The sequence below is a fragment of the Taurulus bubalis genome (assembly GCF_910589615.1).
Source record: "Taurulus bubalis genome assembly, chromosome: 4".
Classification (NCBI taxonomy): Eukaryota; Metazoa; Chordata; class Actinopteri; order Perciformes; family Cottidae; genus Taurulus; species Taurulus bubalis.
The window spans coordinates 2,603,622-2,629,882 of NC_136592.1; the positions used below are offsets into that span (position 1 = coordinate 2,603,622).

General features: G+C 41.7%; 1 protein-coding gene across 1 annotated transcript in view; it reads right to left on the reverse strand.

Annotated features, from left to right (window-relative positions):
- The window catches only part of adamtsl3 (ADAMTS-like 3), a gene marked incomplete at its 5' end in the record, with an annotated part of 159,041 nt that overhangs the window by 20,057 nt on the left and 112,723 nt on the right, over nucleotides 1–26,261 (reverse strand). Inside the window, 9 exons of the mRNA XM_079217444.1 lie at nucleotides 3,475–3,559; nucleotides 4,772–4,919; nucleotides 6,206–6,416; nucleotides 10,275–10,325; nucleotides 11,460–11,598; nucleotides 11,947–12,058; nucleotides 14,188–14,345; nucleotides 16,258–16,332; nucleotides 19,149–19,275. Of these exons, the coding sequence (XP_079073570.1) occupies nucleotides 3,475–3,559; nucleotides 4,772–4,919; nucleotides 6,206–6,416; nucleotides 10,275–10,325; nucleotides 11,460–11,598; nucleotides 11,947–12,058; nucleotides 14,188–14,345; nucleotides 16,258–16,332; nucleotides 19,149–19,275 (1,106 nt within the window). The remainder of the gene's footprint in view (nucleotides 1–3,474; nucleotides 3,560–4,771; nucleotides 4,920–6,205; nucleotides 6,417–10,274; nucleotides 10,326–11,459; nucleotides 11,599–11,946; nucleotides 12,059–14,187; nucleotides 14,346–16,257; nucleotides 16,333–19,148; nucleotides 19,276–26,261) is intronic.

Below are 26,261 nucleotides of genomic sequence, written 5' to 3' on the forward strand. Positions count from 1 at the left end.
TTAGTGTTTTTTAAACATAAATATGTGTCCCCAGTGTCTATAAAAAGAGAACCCCCTTTCTCTTTTTCTCCTGCTCCATCTATCTGAAAACCTGTGTAAAAAAAGAGCTGATCAAAATAAGTCCCTGTTTGTACATCATTAGAAGTCCGAAGCCATTTATGTGTTTCCTGTGTGTACTTCAACCTAAACTCTCCCAGCTCACCGTGCCAGCCTCCACCTGTCAGTGGATCACAAACTTCCTGACAGACAGGACACAGCAGGTGAGGCAGGGAAAAATCACATCCAGCACCCGGGCTAAAAGCATTGGCATCCCGCAGGGCTGTGTGCTCTCCCCACTGCTCTTCTCCCTCTACACCAACGACTGCACCTTAGGGGACCCGTCTGTTAAACTCCTGAAGTTCGCAGTGTGCTACAAATGTGAGACTAAAGATTAACAGCGCTGAGCTGCATCTCAAATACATTTTCTGGTTCCTAGCTTTCAGATGATGTACACTGCTATTTGTACTTTTTATGTGGCTTAAGTTAAGCAGCATGCTTTTCAGAGCAACCTGTCAAATGTTCACACCCTAACCCTAATGGGTTAGGGTGTGTTTGATATACTCTTCGATACTTATACTTATTTTTGCTGGAATATCCCTTTAATACATTCAAGTTATTTACCCTGGGTTTGTGGCATTGGGACGACTACCAGAACTGAGCTTTACAAGCTCATCAAATGAATGTGGCTTGCATAAGATTTGCTTGGCCGCATGGGATAAAAAAATGTGCTGGGGCCTGCTGAAGGTATTTGTGCAAAATGTTGGAGATGTGTGTGAGCTGATGGATCCCAGGGAGGCTATCAGAGTGGACCAGGCCCAGAGCAGCAGGCAATAATCACATGCTAATCATCTGCAGCAAAAAGAGAGGAAACGGAGCTGGACCGACTCACACAGCCTGGATAAGCTGTGTGTTTGTGTGTGCATGAGGTGTGAAAGGATTCAGCACACTACGCACAGCACCTTCAACGGATACCTGCTTTGCCAAGGTGTAGTAAACGCAACATCAACACACTTGCATTGTATTTGATAGCTAGGCATGCGTATAGGTCGGCATGATACGTTTTGCAGAGGCTGCATTTGGTGCACTGCAGCAAATACCTGCAAATATGGGTAGCTCTCCCTCTTTATAAGCATTAAAGGAGGGAGACTATTTATATTGGTAAATGGTAAATGGACTTACTTGTATTGCAAAAACTAAAATTCATCCATTCATACACTGATGGCAGGGGCCACCTGCCCATCAGGATTAAAGTTCACACACAGCAGGAACAGCCTGCAGGAGCAATTTGGGGTTAAGTGTCTTGCCCAAGGACACATACATCGGCATGTACCGCTCTTGCATCAGTTTTGGACGTTCTAGGGATGGCCTGTCAGTTCCTACTCGTTAATTGCAAAGTATCTTTTAAAAAACGGTCGGAAAAAAATGACCGGATACATCTGTCTGTGCGTAGCCTCAAACGTAACCCCTTGACACATGTCAAGAGGTTATGTGATACGCTACCCCAAAAATGAATTTTTTTTTTTCAGTTTCAACTCGATGTTCTGGATTAAAATCAAGGCAGAGTATACTGAGATTGCCAAAAAAGCTCTGAAACCCTGCTTCCATTTCAACATCCTGTCTTTGTGAAGCGGGTTTTAATGAAGTGACAGAGTGCATATAAAGGTTTAAGTTACGGAGTAGAGTCAGTAGACTGGACATAAACGTCGGGGCTCGGTCTTTATCTCCCGTCACCCCGAGACGGGACCGGCTCGTAGCAGAGAAACAAGCTCAGGGCTCCACTAATGCAGCGTCATGGTGAGTTGTATCTTTATGCACTTTATAATTGTCTTTATGCCAATCGTATCATTTACGTCTTATTTATGACATATTTTTCGCCCACACCGTGAAAATATTGTCTGACTCAAAACCGGTCCGTGGCTCAAAAAAGGTTGGGGACCGCTCCGCTAGCCCATGTCCATGTGTCCTTGAGCAAGACACTTAACCCTAAATTGTTCCCGTAGCTGCGCCTACGGTGTATGAATGTTAGATCATCCTGATGTGGCACCTTACATGGTAGCTCCTCTCATCAGGGTGTGAATGGGTGAATGATGTCATGTAGTGTTAAAGCACTTTGAGTGGTCGGAAGACTAGAAAAGCGCTATACAAGTACGGGTCCATTTACTGACGTGACGTTACTTTGAGTTTTGCGCGGTACATGAACAGCGCTCTTGTGGACGAACATGGCCCCCTCATGCCTTGCATATCTTACACTTTACACTACTTCAGTTGCTCTGAGTGTCTAATAATAACATGGATGGGATTACATTAATGTCGCGTCGGTATCACATGCCAAGGGGCACCGACCAAACGTCAGTATTTGACGAGTTGGATCGGCTTCGTTGACATCGCACACGCAATAGCAATCGCCAAGGAAAATAAGACTCACTGTCAGTGATGCTGGATTGAGAGGCTTTTGCAGTACAGTCATACAGTAGATATGCATTAGACTGGTCTCCAACCAATCTCAGCCTAAAACAGATTAAACTGTTGCCTTTCAACAGGTTGGTTATTATACATTTAAGCCTATTGATATCTTTTGATTCAGTCATACTGTACTGTAGTGTTGAGATGACTATCTATAGAAAAAGCAATATCCAGCCACTGTGTTGGATCATTGATCCACTTGTACAGGGGAAGAATGAAGGGGCGTGAGAGAACAACGATTAACTTATAAGGTATCACGAATGCTCAAGTTCATGCATGGTTGCAAAGTAATTATTAGACATGTGTATCAAACAAATGTTTGTTTAACAATAAATAAATATCTACAAAGTCCCAATCCAAAGACACGTCAAATTGCATATATGTTTTCTATCCCTCAAAAGGGGCACATCATAGATATCTACATTCATACATACAAACACACATACCTGCATGACAAACATTCATTCATAGTCCATGTCGTTGCGTCCTTGAGCAAGACACTTAACCCCTAATTGCTCCCCGTTGCTGTGTCTGCGGTGTATAGCGTTAACATGTAAGTCGCTTTGAATAAAAGCGACAGCTAAATGAAATGTAATGTAATATAATGTACACCTGTCATTGAAAATAAACTGGAAAAAAATTTAAAATAAAAGAATTTGCTACTTACGTACATGCACTTAAGTGGGTCTCATTAAAAATAGTATGCGCTTTAATTTGTGCACTGTGCAACTGTACCAGATGAAATAGAAAATAAACCAAAAGTATCAATTCATCTGATTAGACCAACACTTTCTAAATGGACTATGCTTTGTGAAAACGCCCTATGTACCTGTAGACAGCTGAGCATTGCCATTCTGACTGGTATCATCAAGTACCAAAAATACAAATATATAAAAATACAAAAATCATAATGGCTTATGGAGCAATGCATGTTGTTGATGTGTAAATGTGTGCTTAAGTGTGTACGCTCACGTGGGGTCCTCTGTAGCAGTATGCTGTTCTTCCAGTTCGTGGGATTGTTTTAACCAGGGCACCTTGGCCTCCACTGGCAGGGATTCTGACCGAGACACAACAAAAGTTAGTTACCCCCTAGTCAACTCAATCTGACACCATGGAGCAGGACCCACATTCTTCAAACACCTCAGAGTAGAACACTAGTTCTAACTAACTGGACAAAAGATGTTTAACCTGAGAAGGTGATTTGCAAGGCTAATCGCAGGGTTCATACACATTTAGACCAATGGATTTCCAGAACCTTTCCATGACTTTAAACCAAATTTCCATGACCAAACATGGTGAAATCTCGGTGCAAACATGAAAAAGCTAGAAAAGGTAGTATTTAAACTAACAATGAGAATACAAAGCATTCAGTAAACCTTAAATGACAAATGAATGAGACAATAGTTTGATTAAAAGAATAAACATTTGTATAGATGCCTGTATGTATGCCTGCTTATATTTTGAGCGTCTTTCTTTTAAAAGCATAGTAATTATTTCTAACTCGGCTTAAATGAACGTCATGAACACATGAATATAACACATTTCAATGACTTTTCCAAAACTTTGGGGATTACATTTTTTTCAAGGACTTTTCCAGGCCTGGAAATAAGCATTTTTTTTCCATGACCGTAAGATCCCTGTAATAGCTGATAGGCTTGGTCAACCTGCATATAATATAGAACATCAAATGTAAAATGACAAGAACAAGCAGGATATTGTTGAAAACCTCTTGGAACTTCTTTTGTGCCGAATGTAATCGCTTGTTCACCAACATCAAGGATTTTGACTTTTATTGCAAATGTTTTGCTTATATAACATCGTTATTCCAAATAAAGATGAGGATACATTGTGGTTAGTTGTGGATGCGTTGTCCTTGAGGTTGCTTTGGTTTGCATGATATACACAATAATGGTATTTTGCAACAATCAACACTGGCAGTATTTGCAAACTGTGCTTCTACTCTGTGGCCGCTGGTGACTGAAACATTGGGAATTGGGCCGTCGTAAGGAAAAAGAATATAAGATTACTTTTATTAATAGCTTGAGTGTGCATTTATACCTTGTTTGCATGTGTGTTTGCATGGCTTCCGATACTAATACATCCCTTCCTTTGTCCAAAAGTGGAATGTTTATAGAATAAGATATGCAGAAGAAATATGGTTATCATACATTTGTCTCGTAGATAAATTTGTGAGCTGTAAATGCTCGTCCATTATGTCCATCTTGGCTTCCTGACAACACACACACTCTAGGAATGAATAGTGTCCTACCTCGGGGCTTATGGCAGGCAATAGGGACCAGACAGTCTTCTTTAACATGAGGTTTGAGTGACGCTTCACAGCCGCCAATGTACTGCCCACGATGGTCGATGCACAGAACCACCCGGTAACGCAGGCCATGACCACATGTCACCGTGCACTGCAGTGGGAAAGCAACACACCGACATAATAAATGTCATGATTAATTTAGGTAGTTACTACTCGTTAGTTAAGTATGTTCTGTGACCCCCAGCACCATCATATTAATGTTCTTCATCACTTTGTGTTGTGTCTATTTCCCTTTTATGTTGAGAAGATAACCGAGACTTGTGTTTAGCTTTGAGGCACAGCTTCTAAATGCTTTGTAAAGTATAGATAGTCTTCACTTTAGATGAGGACACAGAACATACTTAATACTTAACTAACTACGAGCAACTACCTGAATTAATCATGAATTGCAGCATTTTTGTATCATTTACTAACACTTCACACTTTATTAATCAAGAATGAAACATTTATAACTGTGTTTATGAATTGCATACTAATGAGTTACTAATGAGTGTTTATGTTGGAATAATGCTTTATAAATGATGAATTCAGTGTTTATTCATGCTTTACTAATGCTAAATAGTGTGTACTTATTATAAAGTGCTACCGCGATTCCCAATAGTTTTGGTTTCATTTGAATATTTAATAGGTAAAACTATTGTAATTTTTAAGAAACTGCTTTTCTGCTTTCTTCTAGTGTTAATGATTTCCTGACCCCTCCCGATTGATCTTGTCTCGACCATTTGGGAATCCTGCCCCCCAGGTTGGCAACCACTAGTTTCGATATCTCAATTATTTGTATCATTTGTTTTCTTTTAAATAGTTAATTAACTAATTAATCAAATAATATGTTTTTAGATTAAGTGATTAAGTTAATTCTACAATATACAAATAGTGGAAATGCCTACAAGCGTTTCCCAAAGCCCAAGGTGAAGTTTTAGTATGGTTTCTACGGTTAGAACAACAGTCCAAAACGCAAAGATATTACATTTAAAATAATAGGAAAGATAGAAAAGCAGAGAATCCCAGCCCAGTGTCATTCCCAGGCCGTCAGATACTGACGCACAAGGCATCTGTATGAGACGCATCAGGCTTTCAAGTAACTTGAATGTAAACCCATCTATGGCAATATTACACATTCAGAGTAACTACTCCGGAAGTAAGTTGACTTAGTCAAAAGAGCAGCAGGACTTTCACCCAGGACTCTGCTGACGTCCTGAGCAACACATGTGAGGAGTTGGGAATGAGAATGGCTTAAAGTCAAAACTAGACCATTTTTGGGCAGTTCTGTTTGATAATTGACTTGACAAAAGTAAAACTGATGAGAATAGGTGGATTTTATACCTCCAAATAAAGCCTAGTCTATGACTTATGGCTGGTGTACACAGACTCACTGACCTGGGACCACTCCATGGCCACCCACTGGGGGCAGGCAAAGGTGTTGCAAATCTGTTGGGTGATAGGTCGAGGGGAGTGGGTGCACTTCCACTCCTCCACCTGGGAGAACTGTCCCTGTGTGTCCTCCTCTATGCACAGCACGCTGCGGACCTGCCACCCACCACCTTGACCGCAGGACACGGAGCACTGGGTCCAGGGGCCCTGCTCCCAGCTGCACAAACAGAATGACAAGGCCCAAGCTCACTTAGTGCTTTCTCCAGTCATTTAACATTGTTTGATGACAGTATCGGTTGCATCTTCGTGATGCACTCCCACCCAACCTTAATGAACTTTCCAGTTGTTATACTCATTATCATAACAAGGAACTTTCAATAACGGTCGCTTGATATACTATTTCATATGCTTTGCTCGTCTTTCATCAATGTCTTCAAATTTTCAATTTTGTTTTATTCAGTGTGAATTATACATCCAAGGGATATCATCCTGAGATGTCCATCCTGAATAAATGTTCATAAATCTACTTAAATAATAGAAATGACAGGAAAAAGATCAAAGTCAGAAATATTAAACTTTTTTCACTTTACAAAATATATTGTTAGCAACTTCACTAGTCTAGGCAGAATTTCCAATCAAAATGGTTCTTATATAAGACTGACACGCACCTCTATCCATTCATATGCAAATTACTTTCTTTATTGAAGACCTGTGGACAGGTGGGGGCATCATTTTTTTAATAAACTGACTTAATTTTGATGTTATAAAATAATTTTGGTGTTATAATAAACAGTACACTTGTGAGACATTGTTCAGATGTGTTAATACCACTATATATGCTACTGTTTAAGAATAAATGAAGATGGCACACAGCCCAAATTAGAGATTTCAGGTTCGCCTAAAAAAGATAGCACTTTCAGGATGATTATCTCCTTGGAATGATGCATCAGCCGGCCTCTTCCAGTGGTAGCATAATATGTGACCAGTCTCTCTGTAAAGTTTTACTTTGAAAAAGTGAAGCAGAACAAAATTAGAGCATTTTTAGTAAAGGCAGTTTAGACGAGGCCCCCAAAATGGACATTTGGGCACATTTGGCACCATAGGTGCCATTTGACTTTTCTCATGTAGCAAACAATATATTTCACTTGTATATTACTAATGTTGTTCAATACATCCAAATACAGTTTTTCTTAAAAAAAAAATTGTTTTGGATGAAAATTATATATACACACATACATACATATATGTATATATACACACACACATATATATATATATATATATATATATATATATATATATATATATATATTTGCAAGGATATATAACAATGAATCATCATTGTAAGCCAGATACTCAACGTCCTTTTGAACTAATTAACTAAGGATTAACTAAGGAGCTAGAGAAACAGTTGTTCTCCGTCCGTTTGTCTGGTGCGTAATGAAGACGTTCTCATCCCTGGCCACTTATGACTACGCACGGCGTTATCTCGGTAATTAGTTGGCCGAAAATGAACTATCCCTGGAATCGTCACAGCCTATAGAATCGATCTGTAAACTCAAAAAGACGTTTGACAGCACTGTGAGCCAATAGGCTACAGATAGGCGTCGTCATTGATGAAGCATATGATCCGATATGCTGATAGTCTGCCCATCTACCTGGTCAGAACGGCCCCTCCCAAAGTTTGCGATGATTTGAAAGAGTCTTGAAAACATTTACTATTTCCTTCACCAACCAGGTAAATAACCACTAGTTCTGCTTTATGTTAGTTGAGGAAGTCCCACACACGTCGGAACATCAACCGCCCCCATGTCTGGGTTCATAACATTATCCGTAGTCGCCATGCATCTCTGCTGGGAGGGACTAAGATGCAAGGAAAAGATGCAAGTGAAGGAAACCAGGATGCAATTAAGAGACTTGGGACGTACCCAATGTTCTGACGTGGCTCTGGTTAAATCCAAGAAGGCTTGCAGTGATTAGCTGTGAGCAAAACCATGCAATTTTTCTTTCTAGAATTCTGAGCACAGAAAAGATTGATTGCTCTATTAAATGAGTTTGTCACCTGCTTAGCTTTCCCTCTGCCTCCTTTAGTGCTAATGCTACATGTAATAAATGTATAATACAGTAAGATAGTTATACATGTAGCGGTAATAAAACCCGATTACGGTTGGTTTACATTAGAGTGTACAGAAACCCACTCACTGTTTAACCACACCCTCAAACCTTTTCTGGCGAATGACATTGCATTTAAAAATGTAATAGTCTGTCCACATAACCCTCTTTTGTCAGACAAATAGTTCATAACCTTTGAATTTGTATTATGGGACTACATGCCAATAGGCAAACGTTTGCACACTAGATATTTATATTTATATATAATATTTATACTTAAATATTTGTAAGGATTTATAAATGAGAGCGTAAATTCAGTTTGTAAAGTGCTCACGTTTCCGTCATGAGAGAAAATTGTGGTCCGATTTAACATGGAGGTTGATGGAGCAGTTGGCCGGTCTTCATGTCGCTTTCAGACTTGCTGACAAAACAGTATACATTTGTTGGATTCCACGACGCATGTGTACCACAAGCACAATATTTCCAACGTTTTCATATATATATATGACTATGCCTCAAAAGTCAATATTGTGGAGTGAATGGCAAAATACAAATACAAAAAGGTTTGTTAGGACACAGCTACTCGTGCTCTAGGAATGACATCACAGCTCTAACCTGCCCCATACACACCCATTGTAAACTCTGAAATGGTTCCCACATTTTCCTAAACTTGAACAATAATTACATGAAAACTGTGCTAGCTATCAAAAAATGCCCAATTGGGCAAATAAACTCCAGACTTTTGTCAACGTTGCTCTACGATAAATTATGGCGAGTCACTGTGGACACAAAGATGTATGTTTTTTTGCTCTCTTCAGTCCGAAACCCCAGTCAAGTGAATGGGACAATTTCTCTACGTTTTTCGCACTTTTTGGGAAAATGGCCAGTCGAATCTCTTAGAAAAGTCATAGCACACGATTCCCGATCAGGCCGCACGTTTTGATGTATTTTTTACGCATGTGTTGGCAACGCTGTGGGAGGAGATACGCGCCAAAGTTTTTGTGGGACTATGATTATTAAGTGTGGCTTCAGCTACAGGGGTCATAGACCCCTATAGCAAAGCGCACTTCATGTTCTCCTGCGGGCTTAATAATAGTCCCACAAAAACTTTGGCGCGTATCTCCTCCCAATCAAGCTGCCACCATGGCAACCGGTGACACGCGGGACACGGGGCTTTTATGTCTACCTGTCTGTCTCTCTGTCTTCCCTTTCAACATAAAAGCCCCGTGATTCAAGTGTATCTTAACATAAAGCTAAAATGAGGATTATTGTATTAAATAGAAAATAAATAGACAATTGTACACAATATTTTGTTTTGTAATCACGTGATATGTTGCAGCAAAGTGTTGTCCCATTCATATTTACACCATCAAGCCCTCACAGCTAATGTTGGCATATATATATATATATATATATATATATATATATATATATATATATATATATATATATATATATCCAATCCACACATACGTGCACGCGGTAATACGGTAGCCACACTTAATAATAAGCCCGAGCAATACTATGAAGTGCGCTTTGCTATAGGGGTCTATGACCCCTGTTGCTGAAGCCACACTTAATGAATAGATCAATCATTGCAGAGAACACCTCAACAATATGTTGGCTTTCAAAAGTATGGTTCTTGAAAAACAAACCATGACGATTACGAACAACTGTCAGAGTAGTAGGATTTACATGTTATGACATGACAATGTTATTATGTCAATTTGTCGTGTAGGTAAATTCCTCCTCGTCTTGATTACATTCTATTTTCTTCTATTTCTGGTTACTTCAGGGTGCTTCATTGGATGTGATGTATTCGAACAAGTAATCGTATCACAGATTTCTTGACACATTCCTGTGTTACATCTCAGCCAACACTATGTAAAAATGGAAATATGTCAAAGAGAAGAAAGACAGCAGTAAAGTAACTTATAAAATGAAGGATTGTAAGGTTACTTACCGAGGCAGAGGTTGAAAATGGTCATAAGGCAACACCTCTTTAAAGCCATCACTGGAGGAGACAAAATATCACAAAACATTGCACGTTTGAGACTGGAATCCAGATTGCAGCCCGAAGTCATGAGGTCATAAGGATCTTGGGAAAGCATAGATGATAAATGTAAGCCGGCACAGTTCTTATTAATAGAAGTTAGGCCTTCAAGGTTACAACAAAGGCGTTCAAGGATATGAAGAGAAAATGCTTCGCACTGATGATTCAGCATTTCTGCTATTTAGCCGATATATCTCTCTTATCATTGGCGACTTCCTTGATATATTTAGCAACATTTGGAGGTAGTGCTGCAGGCTACTTTTATTATAATAATCCTTTATTAGTCCCGCAGTGGGGACATTTAAAATCATGATATTACATATTGTACATACATACATGCAATTGGCAGGGTTCATACACATTTTGAGCAATGGATTTCCATGACTTTTTCATGACTTTAAACCAAATTTCCATGACCAAACATTTTGTGAAATCTAATTTAAATAAAAAATCTAATTTAATAACAAACAATGAGAATTACAAAGTATACAGTAAACCTTCAATGAATGAGAGACAATAGTTTGATTAAAAGAATAAACATTTATATAGACGCCTGTATGTTGAGCGTCTTTCTTTTAAAAGCATATTAATTATTTCAAACTCAGCATAAATGAACGTCATGAACACATGAATATAACACATTTACATGACTTTTCCAAAACTTTGGGGATTTGATTTTTTTCTAGAATTTTTTCAGGCCTGGAAATAACCTTTTTAAAAGTCCATGACTTTTCCAGGTTTTCCATGACTGTAAGAACCCTGAATTGGACTCTGCATTTTAACCCATCCTTTGCAATTAAGGAGCAGTAGGCGAAACTATGGGGAGACCAGGGATCGAACCGTTGAACCATTCAGCGTGTCAAATCTAATATCTAAAATATCATGTTTGGATTTGGGTCATGAGATTGTTTGACCCATCCATACAACCCAACCACCTCTCCACGCTTCCTTGCCGTTTATACTAGACCACATAACTTCCAAAGCACTTACTTTGAGCTGGCCATGCCGTTAAATAACATGCGTAGGCAACAACATTCATTGCAATTATTTTTTTTGTGACGACACAATGTAAAACTCAACCTGTATTGATCCTACCTCTCTGGACAGGGGTCCATATTGCACTCCTTGAGCTTTGGTGTGGGTTTGGTGTTTTCAGGATAGCTGTTACAATGATGCTCGGGCAGAGTCTTGTTGGATCTGATGTCTGTGCACTCTGCAGAGTTCAGCTGATAGCCTGGGGGATGAAAGCGGACACAGACTATTTTTTATTTTTTTTTCAATCTAGTTTATTTTTTTGTGTATGTATTATTATTTTTTATTATTATTATTATTATTTTTCAGGGGGGCGTGCAGGCACCAAGGAAAGAGTTTGTAACAGCAGGTCTCGGTATACTACTACAACACCTCATCATCAGGAGTAAGTTTATCAAAACACAGACTATTTAAGTATATGTTGCTGAAAAAAGTGGAAGATATCAACAGATGACGCTGGATATAATAAAGCTGAGGATCAATAAAAACTAAAGCAATGTTAAATCATTGTACAAAGACACCCGTTTACAATTACTGATGGTCACCTCACCTACTCCACAGGTAACTGAGCAGGGGAAGAAGTCAGTCTCTCTCCACTGGTACCTGATTGGCTGGTAGAAGATAAACTGGACAACTGTATCCTTAGAGCCTCCATACTTCATCTGCACAACATATAGGGAGAATGAATAGTTATGAAGAACATTGTTATGTTAAGGAGCGTAGGGTAGAGAAGATGAGAGAACAGAATGGAGGAGCAAAGTAAAGCTCAGTAAAGGAGAGAATCCCCACGAAGGAGAATTAAGTAGAAGAATCATGTTAATACTCCTGAGAACAGTTGTATCATGTGTTCAGGGAAAAAGTTTTTGATACAAATATGCATTCCTTTAAGTAAAAGAGAGCAAAACAGAGTTTTGAAATTGTGTGAAAAGAGGAGCATAATATCATTTATAATGTGAAATATAATATATTTTATACAATATTACACAATTAATAAATTGCAGTGCATCAAGCTCGTTGGTAATACTATTTTGTCACAGGCTTTTTTTTAGATAAATTATTTCACCCACATTTTTTTCTGAAGCTTACATATCAATGAATGAAAATCTAAATGTTGCTTTATCACTATTATGAGAGTACGTGATTGACCACTTGAAACAAAATAGCTTCAACAGGTTTTATCATGCTGTCAACCAGTCCTGACAGAGTTTACCACCCATTTCCCATTGAGACAATAAAGATTACTTCATTGCCATCTGCTTTATGTTCCCCTGTGAACACCACACAAAGCATCTGCTTTGTCAGTCCCAGGTTAGTCAGAATAATATACGCTCCAGTCCCAATACAGCATGACACTTATCCCAGTACATACCACTCCATTATAAGAGGTCAATGTATACACACCCGTAGCAAAGTAATGTGCAACAATATAAGTAAAAAAATAACACAAAGTTAATTACTATGAATAACTAAATAAAAGCAGAGAAGCAAGAATCAATCAAAGGTAATAGCAGGTCTCTTGAATCAGTTTTATTAGCGGAGATTTCAAATTAGACACAGGCCTCAGTCTGAAGCCTAGAACTGCCTATGATACTTGATACTTAGGGATAGCGGCAGTGTCAATGTTCATTAAGAGTTCAGCGCCAATGGTATTCTTTGAATAGCACTACCCCAACACGGACTCATGCTTGAATTACAATTCATATTCTTCGATTTAGTTTTTACTCGCTGAAAACACAAGCAGCCCAAGCTTAAACTATTTAATTGTCATTTACATACAGGTAAAGTTCTCTGAATTGAACTCTTCCTACGAATTAAAGCAGCTGCCAGCTGCACTTGGGGAAATACCCCATCACTTTTAAGGCGCTGGCTACCTCATTGGAGACATTTTTCAACATGCAGATAGTCCGATAGACTTCAACATGTGGTTAATGATGTGAAATCAAGGAAAACTACTCGGAGAGGTTTGGGAAAAGATTCATTATCATTACTTTATGCTAGATCTATGTTACTCTATGCTACACACGTTAAAATAAGTCAATGTTTTTTGTTTCAGACGAGACACGAACAGCGCTCTCGTGGGCGAAAGTCCTGACTGACTATTGGATCCATCCACATAACACGGTTTATACTACCTCACCTGACTTCTTCCTTTATTCCAGTCTTAACTACCTCAGTACTGCAGCCCTGCACATGCAAAAAAGACACTAGAGGGGTTCGTGGAGCGTCAAAGTTTGATGCATAGGGCCACTGAACAAGCTGCCGTATGTGACGAGTTGGGAGTGAGGTTGATTTCTTGCAGCAAGATTGTGTGTGTGAAATTGAGTCAAAATAAACTTGAGTGTGCGTTCATGGTAATGAAGGAACATGTCAGCCAGTGCAATATGCAGTTACGTTTTTGGATTGAGCTTTGTACGATAAAGGAATAAAATATATCAGGGTTTGGGCACACACACACAATACTTGTTAGCAGGATAGACATATTGTTTGTTTGGGGCTGCACATGGGATTTGTTGACATGAAATAACATATAGAATATCACCGGACTTATTCTTTAGAAACGTAGAATAGTGTTAGAATGTGGTCAAAATGGTGACGTTGCTGCAAAATGCCTTCATCTTCACAAAGACATCCGACTGTTTGGAATATTGATTACAAAATGTCTACATTGCCTAATATAATGCAGCAGACTGGTTTATTTATTATATTTAATCTTGAATAAAATATTTACATCTGAAGCCAAAAGTCCTAAGGCTGTTTTGCTATTAACCTACTACTCTTTTCTTTGTTTCACCTTTATCATGAAATCAGCATTGAGTGGGCCATGTGTTCTGAGTGTCTGCCTGTCCACCCCTCTCTGGAAGTCCAAGGAGGTGTTTCCTATCCAATAGAAGCCTGTAGACACCAGGCTGGTCTCCTCCACTCTCCCCTGAAGAGAGACGGCTTCAATAACTGAGGGAGACAGAGCAAGATGGACGTTTGTTACCTTTAACCTTCAATGTTAAAAAAGGAAACCCTTGTCACTTTATAGGAATTATATCACATTAAATGCAGAAAACCCTATTTGTGTCACATTCCACCACATTTAAAAAATTCCTTTAAATTGCATTGAATCCCTGTGTGTGTGTCAAACAACCTCTTCCTCCACTCCTGTAATGCTAGCAGTTGCTGCTTATTTTCTTCTAAGCTAAGGCTACAACATGGCGCCTCGCAAGCAAGTGGTCGTATACTGTAGAGTTATGTAACCCCGACTCATTCCTGCCGACACGTGATGGCTATAGCAGTGTAGTGCCCAGGATTTACTAAGAGGTGAGGAAACGTGTCAAAACATGACTCCCCCTGCAGAGAGAGTAGACCTGACGTGCAACGACCAACGACTCAAATGTTACAATTACGTCACACCACATCACGACACCACAGCACGAGAGCCGTACACGCAGTAACATTAGTTACTAACAGTTACTAAGAACTGAACCTGAATATCTTTTGAAGTAGTTTTGATACAATTTGTCTGCTGAGTTATCAATACGTATTAGACTATCCAGATGATACGCAGCAAGTTGTATATCCAGCTCTATTGTTCAATTTTCCTAAAATAAAAAAAAGTATCGTAATATATTGTGATATGTCGTATTGTGTATCGCAATATGTATTGCATCGTGAGTTGCTTGCCACAGCTCTAGATGTAGACAGGAAGAACAAAGAGATGGATGACAGAAGGAATGTAAAATAAATTTAAAAAACTGGGTTATAGTCATAAGAGTATAAGATTGGAGGCTGTTTATTTAAGTCCAGGAAAGACTAGCAGTTTTAAATAATCTCCTGATCTTAGAATTTTCCAGAAGCCAGATGCGATATAAATTCCCTCTACTTTCTTTTGGGTCTTCCTCAGGTTTTCCCAGTTGGATGTGGCCATACAACAGATCCTCATACAACAGTTAGTATGATATCCTACTTAACAGTAATTCTTCATTTTTCTAAAATGTTCCTATGAAGTCGAGCAACATGTGCCAATTTCCGCTTGTTACATGCACACATTCTTTTAAGAATAAAGTTAATTCTTCATAGGAAACAACTTAGTTAGGTTTAAGGAACAAAACTATCTAGTTAGGTTAAAGACAAGATCGTGGTTTGGGTTAAAATAACTCCCGAAGTGATGTTACTAAAGCAACTCAGCATACTAATGTAAATCAAAAGATTTAATTTTGATGAGCAGGAGCAGCAGTTCTACTCCAAGCTCTTTCCAGATATCTGACCTCCTCTCTATGCACAACAACCCTGGGAAAGAAATGAACTTTGTCCACTTGTATCTGTGATCCTATTATTTTGCCCAAAGCTCGCAATCATTGGTGGGGGTTGAAATAAAGATGGACCACTACAGCATATTGACAGCTGCACCTTCAAGCTCAGTTCCATCTTCACCACAGCCCTATACGATACTGCAACAAACTGGCAGCAAACACCCAAACAAGTGATCTATTATTTTCTGTTGGAGTGCTACCATTTTACAAGTCATTGACACTGGCTGAATCTGCAGGAAAAAAGTGTAATCCTAAAACCACCGTATTGGACACTCTCTGCCCAGATGGCCCAAGATTTGGTCCTTAAAAAAATAGAATCATAAATAAGGCCACCAAAGGCTAAGGCATCAATCAGCAAGTAGGAGCACTTTGAGAGTTCCTTGAACCCTAATGATGAACTCCTGTATTTCTCAAACAAATATTGGATATAGAAAGTTATGTGTCGTACGGAAGATACATGTATTTTCCATAAAACACACAGAATTAAATAGACTTTGACAAAAAAAATAAATGCATGAAATTCGTTCTTTCTTTTCTGTTTTTAATTAATTGTTATAACTTACCTATCATATCGGGTCCTTTGGCATTGAGTCTGAGGAGGCGGCTTCCTGATGGCATCTCCAGCACTGTCTTCATAGCTGCAGGCAGACACAAGGTTGGAAAGGTTTAATTTTAACATTCAGTAGAATACAATATTGACACAGGGGTGGCAGAATACAGGAAAAACCTGCACAACTGAGTGGGGAATTTAACATCTTTCAGGGGGTTTTGGGAGCATATTAGAGCGTTATCCACCCTCAGCATCAAAACACAAAGAGAGGGAATTCTGGAAGAATGGTGCTCAATGGCTCCAGTTGAGTAGACTGAACTCTTTGCAGGCGCAACCTCCGGTTCTGCCGAGTGAAGTCAGACGGTTTCTTAAAATAGGTCGCTTAAAAAATACAGTAAAGTTTCAAGTAATCTTCTTGTGTGCAAATTCAGTTTCTTCTTGTTCCAGAATCTATGCGGATGCCTGCCTACAGCTTGCCACTCACAGCATGCCATCTCCGTTACCGTGTTTACCAGTAGGTATCAATCGTCATTCTCTGCAAACTTACAATAAACCTTGTTTTCTAATTAGTACCGTATTCTTCTTCTGAGTTCTAGACTTGCATTCCTCCCATCAACCTTCACCACTTGACTTCTTCATCCAAGCCATCTACCTGTCTCTTAGACCCCATCCCAACTAGGCGGGTTAAAGAAGTTCTTTACAATCTGTCTTTATTAAACAGGCCATGTACGGTAACCCATAAAAGTAGCTGAAATTAAACCTCTTCTTAAAAAACTCTTGAGGTTTTAGCCAATTATATACATCTTCCCCTTTTCTCCAAGATCCTTGAGACTTATCAGTAGTGTGACTTTCGCTTATTTGAGGATTATCAGTCAGGATTTACAGTGCATCATCAGCAAAGCGACAGCTATGTTGAAAATGACTAATGACCTTCTAATAGCATCAAACAAACGACTTATTACTGCATTTGACACCATTGATCATTACATTCTATGAGAGAGACTGTAACATTTAATTGGCATTCAAGGAAATCAGATTAAACTGGTTTAAATCATATTGTCCTTATCCTTATGATGGTTTTGAATGCTGAAATTAATATTGACATTGTATCATATAGCATACAGCATTGTATCATTCTGGAGGTAGGCAAACCACTCTGCCACCCACCCTGGACCCCCTCCGTCCAGTATGGGTGGCAGAGCGGTGAGATGAGCCAGGAATATTCTCTTGAAGTTTTGTATTCCCGCAGTTTCATTCATTGAAAAAAAAAGTGGTGGTCACAGTGAACAACGCCGTTTGCGGATGAAATGGCTTTGCTAGATGTATGTCAATGAAAATGAGAACATTTTTTCACTTGCTTAAGGTGGTTTTCACTCGCAGCCCTACAGGTATCGGAATTGTAGGAGAAAGCGCAACAAGCCAAAGCTGACCCATTACAGTTCTTGTTGTCACAATGTCTGTTTGAGTCATTGTAATTGTACTCAGTACCACAGCTACTTCACACTTCCCTCAGGCACATGCATTTCTTTGGAACTCTCTGGACCATCCATCAACCAGCCTCAGTCTACTCTCTCATTCACTTGCTCTACCTTCCCTCAAAGTTAGTACATCCACAGCAAATTTTCCTCAGTCAGTCGCCAGATTGCTCATGCCTTGCTTTCCAACCTCTGCTTCAAACTGCAGCTTTCATTTGAAAAGTGATGAATAGGAAATCCTCGGGGATATTAGATGTATTAAGTCCTTTAACGGCATGAGATACCTATAATATTGTATATATCTATAAGTCCCTTCCATAAAATAAAAAAAAAAAAACCCTCTTAGCTACTCTTGGGGTCTTTTCACACTAGAAGGGTTCCTCCCTCTATGGTTAAGCAAGGAGGTGTAGTATTGAAAGACCTTTTGAAGTCAATGGCATGTTAATTATATTCCGGGTTTGTTTGCTTTGCTTTGTAATACATTAGAGTTGGTTCATGTCTTGGTTACCCCTCGTCTTATTTAGTTTGGCTTAGCCACTATATATGCTCCCTAAAATGTCAAGAGGCTCATTCGAAATGAACTGCGCCTCGACTGGAAAGTGGACAGGATCAGGCTGCAGCATCGGGGACCGATGAAAAAAAGCTGCCGTCAAGACAGTTTCCAGTAGCCTTCAAAAGCAATATACAGGATCTCACAGAAATAGTTACATCCTGTAATAGACTACAGACTATGTTCATTTAATTTGTAATAATAATAATATAATATATATTTATCTAATTTGTTGTCAAAACTAAGAGCCAATCAGCTCTTCGATCAGGTGACATCCAGGCGTTTCCCATCATGCTCTTGGTCTTGCAGTCGGTGAAGAGCAACAGTGGCCTGGCTCTAAAATCTGCGTCCAATTTTATGAGGTTAGAGTACTTCAGAGCAAGTCGAGATCAAGTCGGACACAAACTTAACCAGCATGCATTGTGCAGCGATCGCCGGTGATCGAGTCTATGCAGGCCTGGGTCATCTCAAACGAGCCTTTTGGTAGATCACTTTGTTCTGTTAAACCTTGTTTAGTTGCTGTGTTAAGTAAAGTAATGTTGAGTTCTTTTAAAGGCCCATAATGAAATTCTTGGATTATATTGTGTTACAAGGGTAAACTCTTACGTCACACTCAGGTAGGGTATGGGGTTGAAAGCAAAAGTAGGAAACTAGCCAGAAAGCTAACGTTTTGTTTGCCCAATAATTTGACACCCCAGTAAAGCGTTGAAGCAATCAAACATGGCCTTAAGAGACATCTGGAGAAGGTAAAGGGTATTTCACAAATCCAGTGTGTGAAACATTCAGGATTAGCTTGGTAAACATGAGGCTTAGAAGTGGAACCAGAGTGAATGAAGGCATGTATGTAATTTGGACACAGATCAAGATTGCATGACCTACATTGTTCTGGTGTAAGGTGCGGTAGGGCCTGTCCTCGTACCAGCCGGCATGTGGAGCCATCCCCACCACAGACGCCGCAGTTATCCTCTCTGGCACCACTGGCTAGCTGCCGATCACAGCCCACCTCCTGCACACACATTATAAATAAACACTCGGAAGGACATATGTCAACCCATGAAGAGATGAGAAGCCTCACAGGCTTGACTTAACATTTTTGGTTCACAGTAAAATGTCTCCACAACTTTTGGATTGATTGCCATACAATTTTGAACCGATATTGATGTTTCCCTCAGAATATATGTAATATCTTTGGTGAGCCCTTACCATTTCATCCAGTGTAGTCATTGGGCAAATATAGTGTAATACTTAATGAAAAAGTAACTGTAAAACTAACAGTAATCTCATCAGCCTTAGCTACACTTTTAGTTGTGTGTTTATTAGCTTATACATGCAGACATGCTAAACTAAGATGGTAAACGTTGTAAATGAAGAACGCTTAGAGGTTAAATTGGCCGAAAAGGATAAAATAAAAAATACAAATATACAGTCCAAATAACAACAATACATTTTGAAAATTATATTCCAGGGTGATATTAGTGATTGTCGCAATCACTTTGGTCGCAATCACTTGATTGATTGCTGTAAAAATATACAAACAGCGGTGGCACACGTAATGCTTCATGATGGATGCACTGCTCCACATGAATGGAAGAACAAGGAAGGAACGAGTGATCAAGGACCACCTCACCCACGTCAGAGCTGGAACGCCATATCCCTTGAAGTTTGCGTAATGTTTTCTTTAATTTGTGGGTTTAGGGTTTACATCATTGATCTAACGTCCTTTGTTTTTTGTAATCTTTTTTTTAACAGGAGCAATAGTGAGCCGGGAGCGCTATTGGCAAGATGATCAATTTGGTCTGCCTCGTCCCATTATCCCCTTCACTGAGCTTACTAGGAGACATTTCAACAATAAACCTCAGGAAAACAAACCGTCGCTTACTCCTCGTGGCCTTAACTATCGGCAAGAAAACTATCCTCACGAACTGTAAAATAAGGAATAACATACATATCACACACTGGAGAAACCTAACGATTAATACATTTCAATGGAAGATCTAACCTCCTCCATCATTTACAATACAACAGAACACCACTCCATCTTCACTGTTTTTACAAACTTGACCCATTCTAATATTATTCATATATTTGTCTTTTTTAGCCTGAAACCCAATTGAAACCCACGTACACGCATATGCACATACATATAAATATGATCTTATCTATACTTTGTGCCTATGTTTTAGATGAAATAATAAACACGCACGCACACACACACACACACACACACACACACACACACACACACACACACACACCGTACTTCTATACCCTGAATATATGATGTTTTGCCTGGCTCGTATCTCACCGTTTTGTCGTCCTCTTGATGTTATGTCTATGTATTGTCTTTTTATTTTTACATTAAATAAGAATACTTTTTTTTTTAAAAAGATGATAAGATGAAGTGGTGTGGTGACTATTTCATATGGTTCTTGATCATACAATTAAATTAAAGTCAGTTCATTTTATATAGCCCAACATCACAAATACAAATTTGCCTCGAAGGGCTTTACAATCTGTACACATAACATCCCTGTCCAGGGACCTCATCACATCGGATCAGGAAAAACTCCCCTAAATAAAGATAGTAAAAACCCTTTCACAGTGAACAAAGAGAAGAAACCTGAGGGAGAGCAACAGAGGAGGATCCCTCTTCCCAGATGGACAGAAGCAATAGATGTCATGTGACCAGAATGAATAACTTAACGGAGTTCCAGCACGTTACATGAATATGACAGAAAGTATTAATATCATGAGAAGTAGGCATGGTCCACGATCCATGAAGCAGAAAGAGGTAGAGAGGACGGGCATCAGCAGGGCCGCCATTGCAGGAGGCAGGACTGGCTCTAGGCACAGCGACAATCCATGGAAACTTGAGGCGAGGAAGCACAGAGGCTCCCGAAGAAGAAGAAAAAGGAAGAAAAAAAGCAAGCTGTTGTAACTCAACTGTACTTTGTCAAAACTGTTCCAAAGTTAACATGCTTTATCAGAGGCATGGCTTGAAGACTTCTGCATGCCAATATTAACTCATAGTCAGAGCGCCACCTACTGGGAAACTATGGCAATTTGAACTAGAAATGAAGGACGAAAACGAAATTGGCCGACTTCTGGTACGGTTTAGAGCATGGTCCCAAGAGAGTTATTTTTAAGTTTATATGTGGTACATCCATCCATCCATTATCAGCCGCTTATCCGGGGTCGGGTCGCGGTGGCAGCAGGTTCAGCAGGCCGACCCAGGCTTCTCTCTCACCCGCAACACTTTCCAGCTCATTCTGGGGGACCCCGAGGCGTTCCAAGGCCAGCCGGGAGATATAATCCCTCCAGCGTGTCCTTGGTCTTCCCCGGGGTCTCCTACCAGTTGGACGTGCCTGGAAAACCTCTAATGGCTCTAATCTAAACGTCCAGGAGGCATCCTGACTAGATGCCCGAACCACCTCAGCTGACTCCTTTCGACACAAAGGAGCAGTGGCTCGACTCCAAGCTCCCTCCTGATGTCCGAGCTCCTTACCCTATCTCTAAGGCTGAGCCCAGCCACCAGGAGGAAGCTCATTTCGGCCGCTTGTATCCGAGACCTCGTTCTTTCGGTCACGACCTAGAGTTCGTGGCCATAGGTGAGGGTTGGAACGTAGAACGACCAGTAAATGGAGAGCTTTGCCTTCCGGCTCAGCTCCCTCTTCACCAAGACGGACCGGTACAGCGCCTGTTTTACAGCTGCAGCCGCACCGATCCGCCTGTCGATCTCCCGCTCCACCTTACTTGAACTCCTTCGCTTGGGGTAGGCAGTTTGTCCCCATCTTGAGGGAGCAATCCACCGGTTTCCGGCAGAGCACCATGGCCTCAGATTTGGAGGTGCTAACTCTCATCCCTGCTGCTTCACACTCGGCTGCAAAACGCCCCAGTGAATGCTGGAGGTCACGGTCCGAGGAGGCAAACAGGACCGCATCATCTGCGAACAGCAGAGAGGCGATCCCGAGACTCCCGAACCGGATCCTCTCCGCCCCCTGGCTGCACCTAGATATCCTGTCCATTAAAGTCACGAACAGGACCGGTGATAATACGAACACAGCTCCTACTGCAGGCGTACAGAGACCGGATGGCCCGTGCCAACGGGTCCGGCACCCCATACTCCCGCAGCACCCCCCACAAAAACCCCCGAGGGACCCGGTCGAAAGCCTTCTCCAGGTCTACAAAGCGCATGTAGACTGGTTGGGCGAACTACCAGGACTCTTCCAGTAGTCTTGCGAGGGTTTAGAGCTGGTCCACTGTTCCACGGCCGGGACGGAATCCGCACTGTTCGTCTTGAATCTGAGGTTCGACAATCGGTCGGAGGCTCCTTTCCAGCACCCTGGCATAAGCTTTTCCCGGGAGGCTGAGCAGTGTGATACCACGATAGTTCGAGCACACTCTCCGGTCCCTCTTCTTGAAGATGGGAACCACCACCCCTGCCAGTCCATGGGCACTGTTCCCGACCCCCATGCGACACTGCAAAGGCGTGTCTGCCAAGACAGCCCAACAGTGTCCAGCGCTTTCAGCATCTCAGGGCAGATCTCATCCACCCCTGGTGCCTTGCCACCAAGGAGCTTTTTGACTACCTTAGTGGCCTCTGGCAGGGATATAGGTGCATCCACCCCAAGGACTTCAGGCACTGCCCCCTCTCCAGGGGACATGTTGGCTGGGTTTAGGAGTTCCTCAAAGTGCTCTTTCCACCGGCCAACGATGTCCACAGTCCGGGTCAGCAGTCCCCCCCCCTGCGCTGAGAACAGCCTGGGGTAGGCCCTGCTTTCCCTTCCTGAGCCGCCGGATGGTTTGCCAGAACCTCCTTGAGGGCAACCAAAAGTCCTTCTCCATGGCCTCCCTGAACTCCTCCCATGCCCGGGTTTTAGCATCCGCGACAACCACAGCTGCAGCCCTTCTGGCCTGCTGGTACCTGTCAGCTGCTTCAGGAGACACCTGGGCCAACCAGGCCTGAAAGGCCTCCTTCTTCAGCTTGACGGCTTCCCTCACCCCCGGTGTCCACCACCGGGTTCTCAGGTTGCCACCACGACAGGCACCGATGACCTTCTGGCCACAGCTCCTAGCGGCCGCGTCCACAATAGAGGCTTTGAACATGATCCACTCGGATTCCATGTCCCCAGCCTCCCTCTGGATGTGTGAGAAGCTCTTCCGGAGGTGGGAGTTGAAGACCTCCCGGACAGACGTTCCCAGTTCACCCTCACTACACGTTTGGGCTTGCCAGGTCTCTCTAGCCGACTCCCCCACCATCTGATCCAACTCACCACCAGGTGGTGATCAGTTGACAGCTCTGCTCCTCTCTTCACCCGAGTGTCCAAGACATACGGCCGCAGATCAGATGATACGACTACAAAGTCAATCATTGATCTACGGCCTAAGGTGTTCTGGTACCAGGTACACTTATGAGCCACCTTATGCTTGAACATGGTGTTCGTTAGGGACAAACTATGGCTAGCACAGAAGTCCAACAACAAAACACCGTTCGGGTTCAGATCGGGCAAGCCGTTCCTCCCAATTACGCCCCGCCAGGTTTCTCTGTCATTGCCCACGTGAGCGTTGAAGTCTCCCAGGAGAACTATGGAGTCGGCAGGCGGCGCCCTTTCCAGGACCCCTCCCACCGACTCCAAGAAGGCCGGATACTCCGAAATGCTGTTCGGTATATAAGCACAAACAACAGTCAGAGCCTTACTCCCCGCAACCTGTAGGCGAAGGGAGGCGACCTTCTCGTTCTTCGGGGAAAACTCCAACACAGCGGCGCTCAGCCGGGGGCTCGTGAGTATCCCCACTCCCGCCCGGCGCCCCTCACCCAGGGCAACTCCAGAAAAGGACAAAGTCCAACCCTTCTCCAGGAGCTTGGTTCCAGAGCCCGTGCTGTGCATTGGAGGTGAGCCCAACTATATCTAGCTGGTACAGCTCCACCTCCTGCACCAGCTCCGGCTCTTTCCCCGCTAGCCAGGTGACGTTCCACGTCCCTAGAGCTAGTCTATGCTGCAGGCGATCGGCTCGCCCAGGTCTCCTGCCTGGCCCGCCGCCCGGTCTGCATAGCACCTGACCCCGGTGGTGAGTTTGTGGCGGGCCCCATGGGTGAAAGCCTGGCCACCAGACGCTCGCCGTCGAGCTCCCCTCCCGGGTCTGGCTCCGGGAGGGTGCCCCGGTTTCCCTTGTCCGGGCGAGGTAGCTTCATTCCGTGGGCCGTAAATCATCAGGGTTTTTTGAACCGCTCTTAGTCTGGGCTCTCCCCCGAGACCTGCTTGCCTTGGGAGACCCTACCAGGGGCTGACGCCCCGGACAACATAGCTCCCAGGATCACTGAGCCACTCAAACTCCTCCACCATGTTAAGGTGGCGATTCAGCAGAGGATGTGGTACATACGCCTATCAAATATTGTATATCTATGTTGAACGTACTGCAAGGGCTGCTTTGTTGAATTTAGTTGAATTTACCCCTAAGAAGTTAATGGGTCCTTTTCTTTTGAACACAATGAGATACAAACAAGCTTTTGATATATTTTCATGAAATTGAACCTTTAGTGATCCACAGAGAATTTTGTACAAATCGAAGCCAGCGTTTAGGAAGATTTGAGGAAAAAATAGTTTTTATCAAAGTTCAAAATGGTGGAAATTCTAAGTAGGCGGACATTAGTGCAACCGCGTACTTTTTTGTAGAGCAGACACAACCGGACATGTGTGCCAAATTTCAGGTCAATTGGTGATAGGGGGCAAAAACTGTGGGCTTTCACAACTCACAGGTTGTCAAAAAAAACACGTTTTTTTAGGGGGCGCTATCTGACTTCCTGTACAGTTTAGAGCATGGTCCCAAGAGAGTTATTTTTAAGTTTACATGTGTTACATATTCCTAGCAAGTTTCATACATGTAGGTCAACCAAAGCGCTGGGCTGCTTAATTGAATATTTGTAGGGGGCGCTATCGAGCCAAAGTGCCATTTTGAGTCATTCAAATCACATCAGGTAAATACATCTTTGCCTTTAATTGTGTGTGCCAAGTTTAGTTACGTGTCGAGCATGCCTAGTCCCTCAAAAGTGACTTTGTTGTTGACCGCGAAGGATGGGTCGCCACGGCAACAGCGTTTCCCAAAACATCAAAAGCTTTCTGGGCTCGCGTCATGAAAGTCTTATGTTTGTATGGAAGTTATTTGGAAGTTGATCTGATTGACCGACTAAGAGAAGCAAGCCAAAGTATAGAAATATTTACTTCCTGTTGCCATTAGGTGGCACTATGACTCTAATTAAAAATTAGACTGCACATGTCTTCAGGCCTGGAGGCTGATCAAACATGTGAAACCTGGAAAGGATCTTATCATGTGGAGTCGAGTTACATCGGTTTATTCGGTCATGGCGAAGGATCGAACTTCCGCGATGCTCCCACGCGATGCCGTTCAACGGATCCTTACAATCTTCAAGGTGATGCATTACCAATGTCTTAAGTCTCTTCCGACACATTTTGAGAGGGATCTGAATAATCTGTGAGGAGCACGGTGTACAAGTAGAAAACATGTAACTTCCTGTTGCCTTTAGGTGGCGCTATGACTAGGATTAAAAATGATCATATGGATGTCTTCAGGGTCAAGAGGTCATGGCATATGAGAAATATGGAGTAGATTCCATCATGTACGGCCGAGTTAAAACAACTTCCATTTTCATGGAAAATGGTGTCTCTTTGGCGCTGCTCTGTGCTCACATAGTTCGATATTTTGAAAATCCTGAAATAACTTTTCCCTGCAAAGGTCGTCATATTGCCCGAATGTGAAATCAATCGTGTTTAATCTCTAGGAGGAGTTCGTCAGAATACAACACCTGAAAACAAGGAAAATGCCAAAATTGAGCGGTTCACTGCAGCGCCCTCTAGTGTTTGAATATTATGAAATAATTTGGGTACGTTAAGGGACACGATGTTGACATATGCTACAAAGTTTGTGAAGATAGGCCAAGTAGGAAGTTATGTATATTGACATTGAGCCACGCCC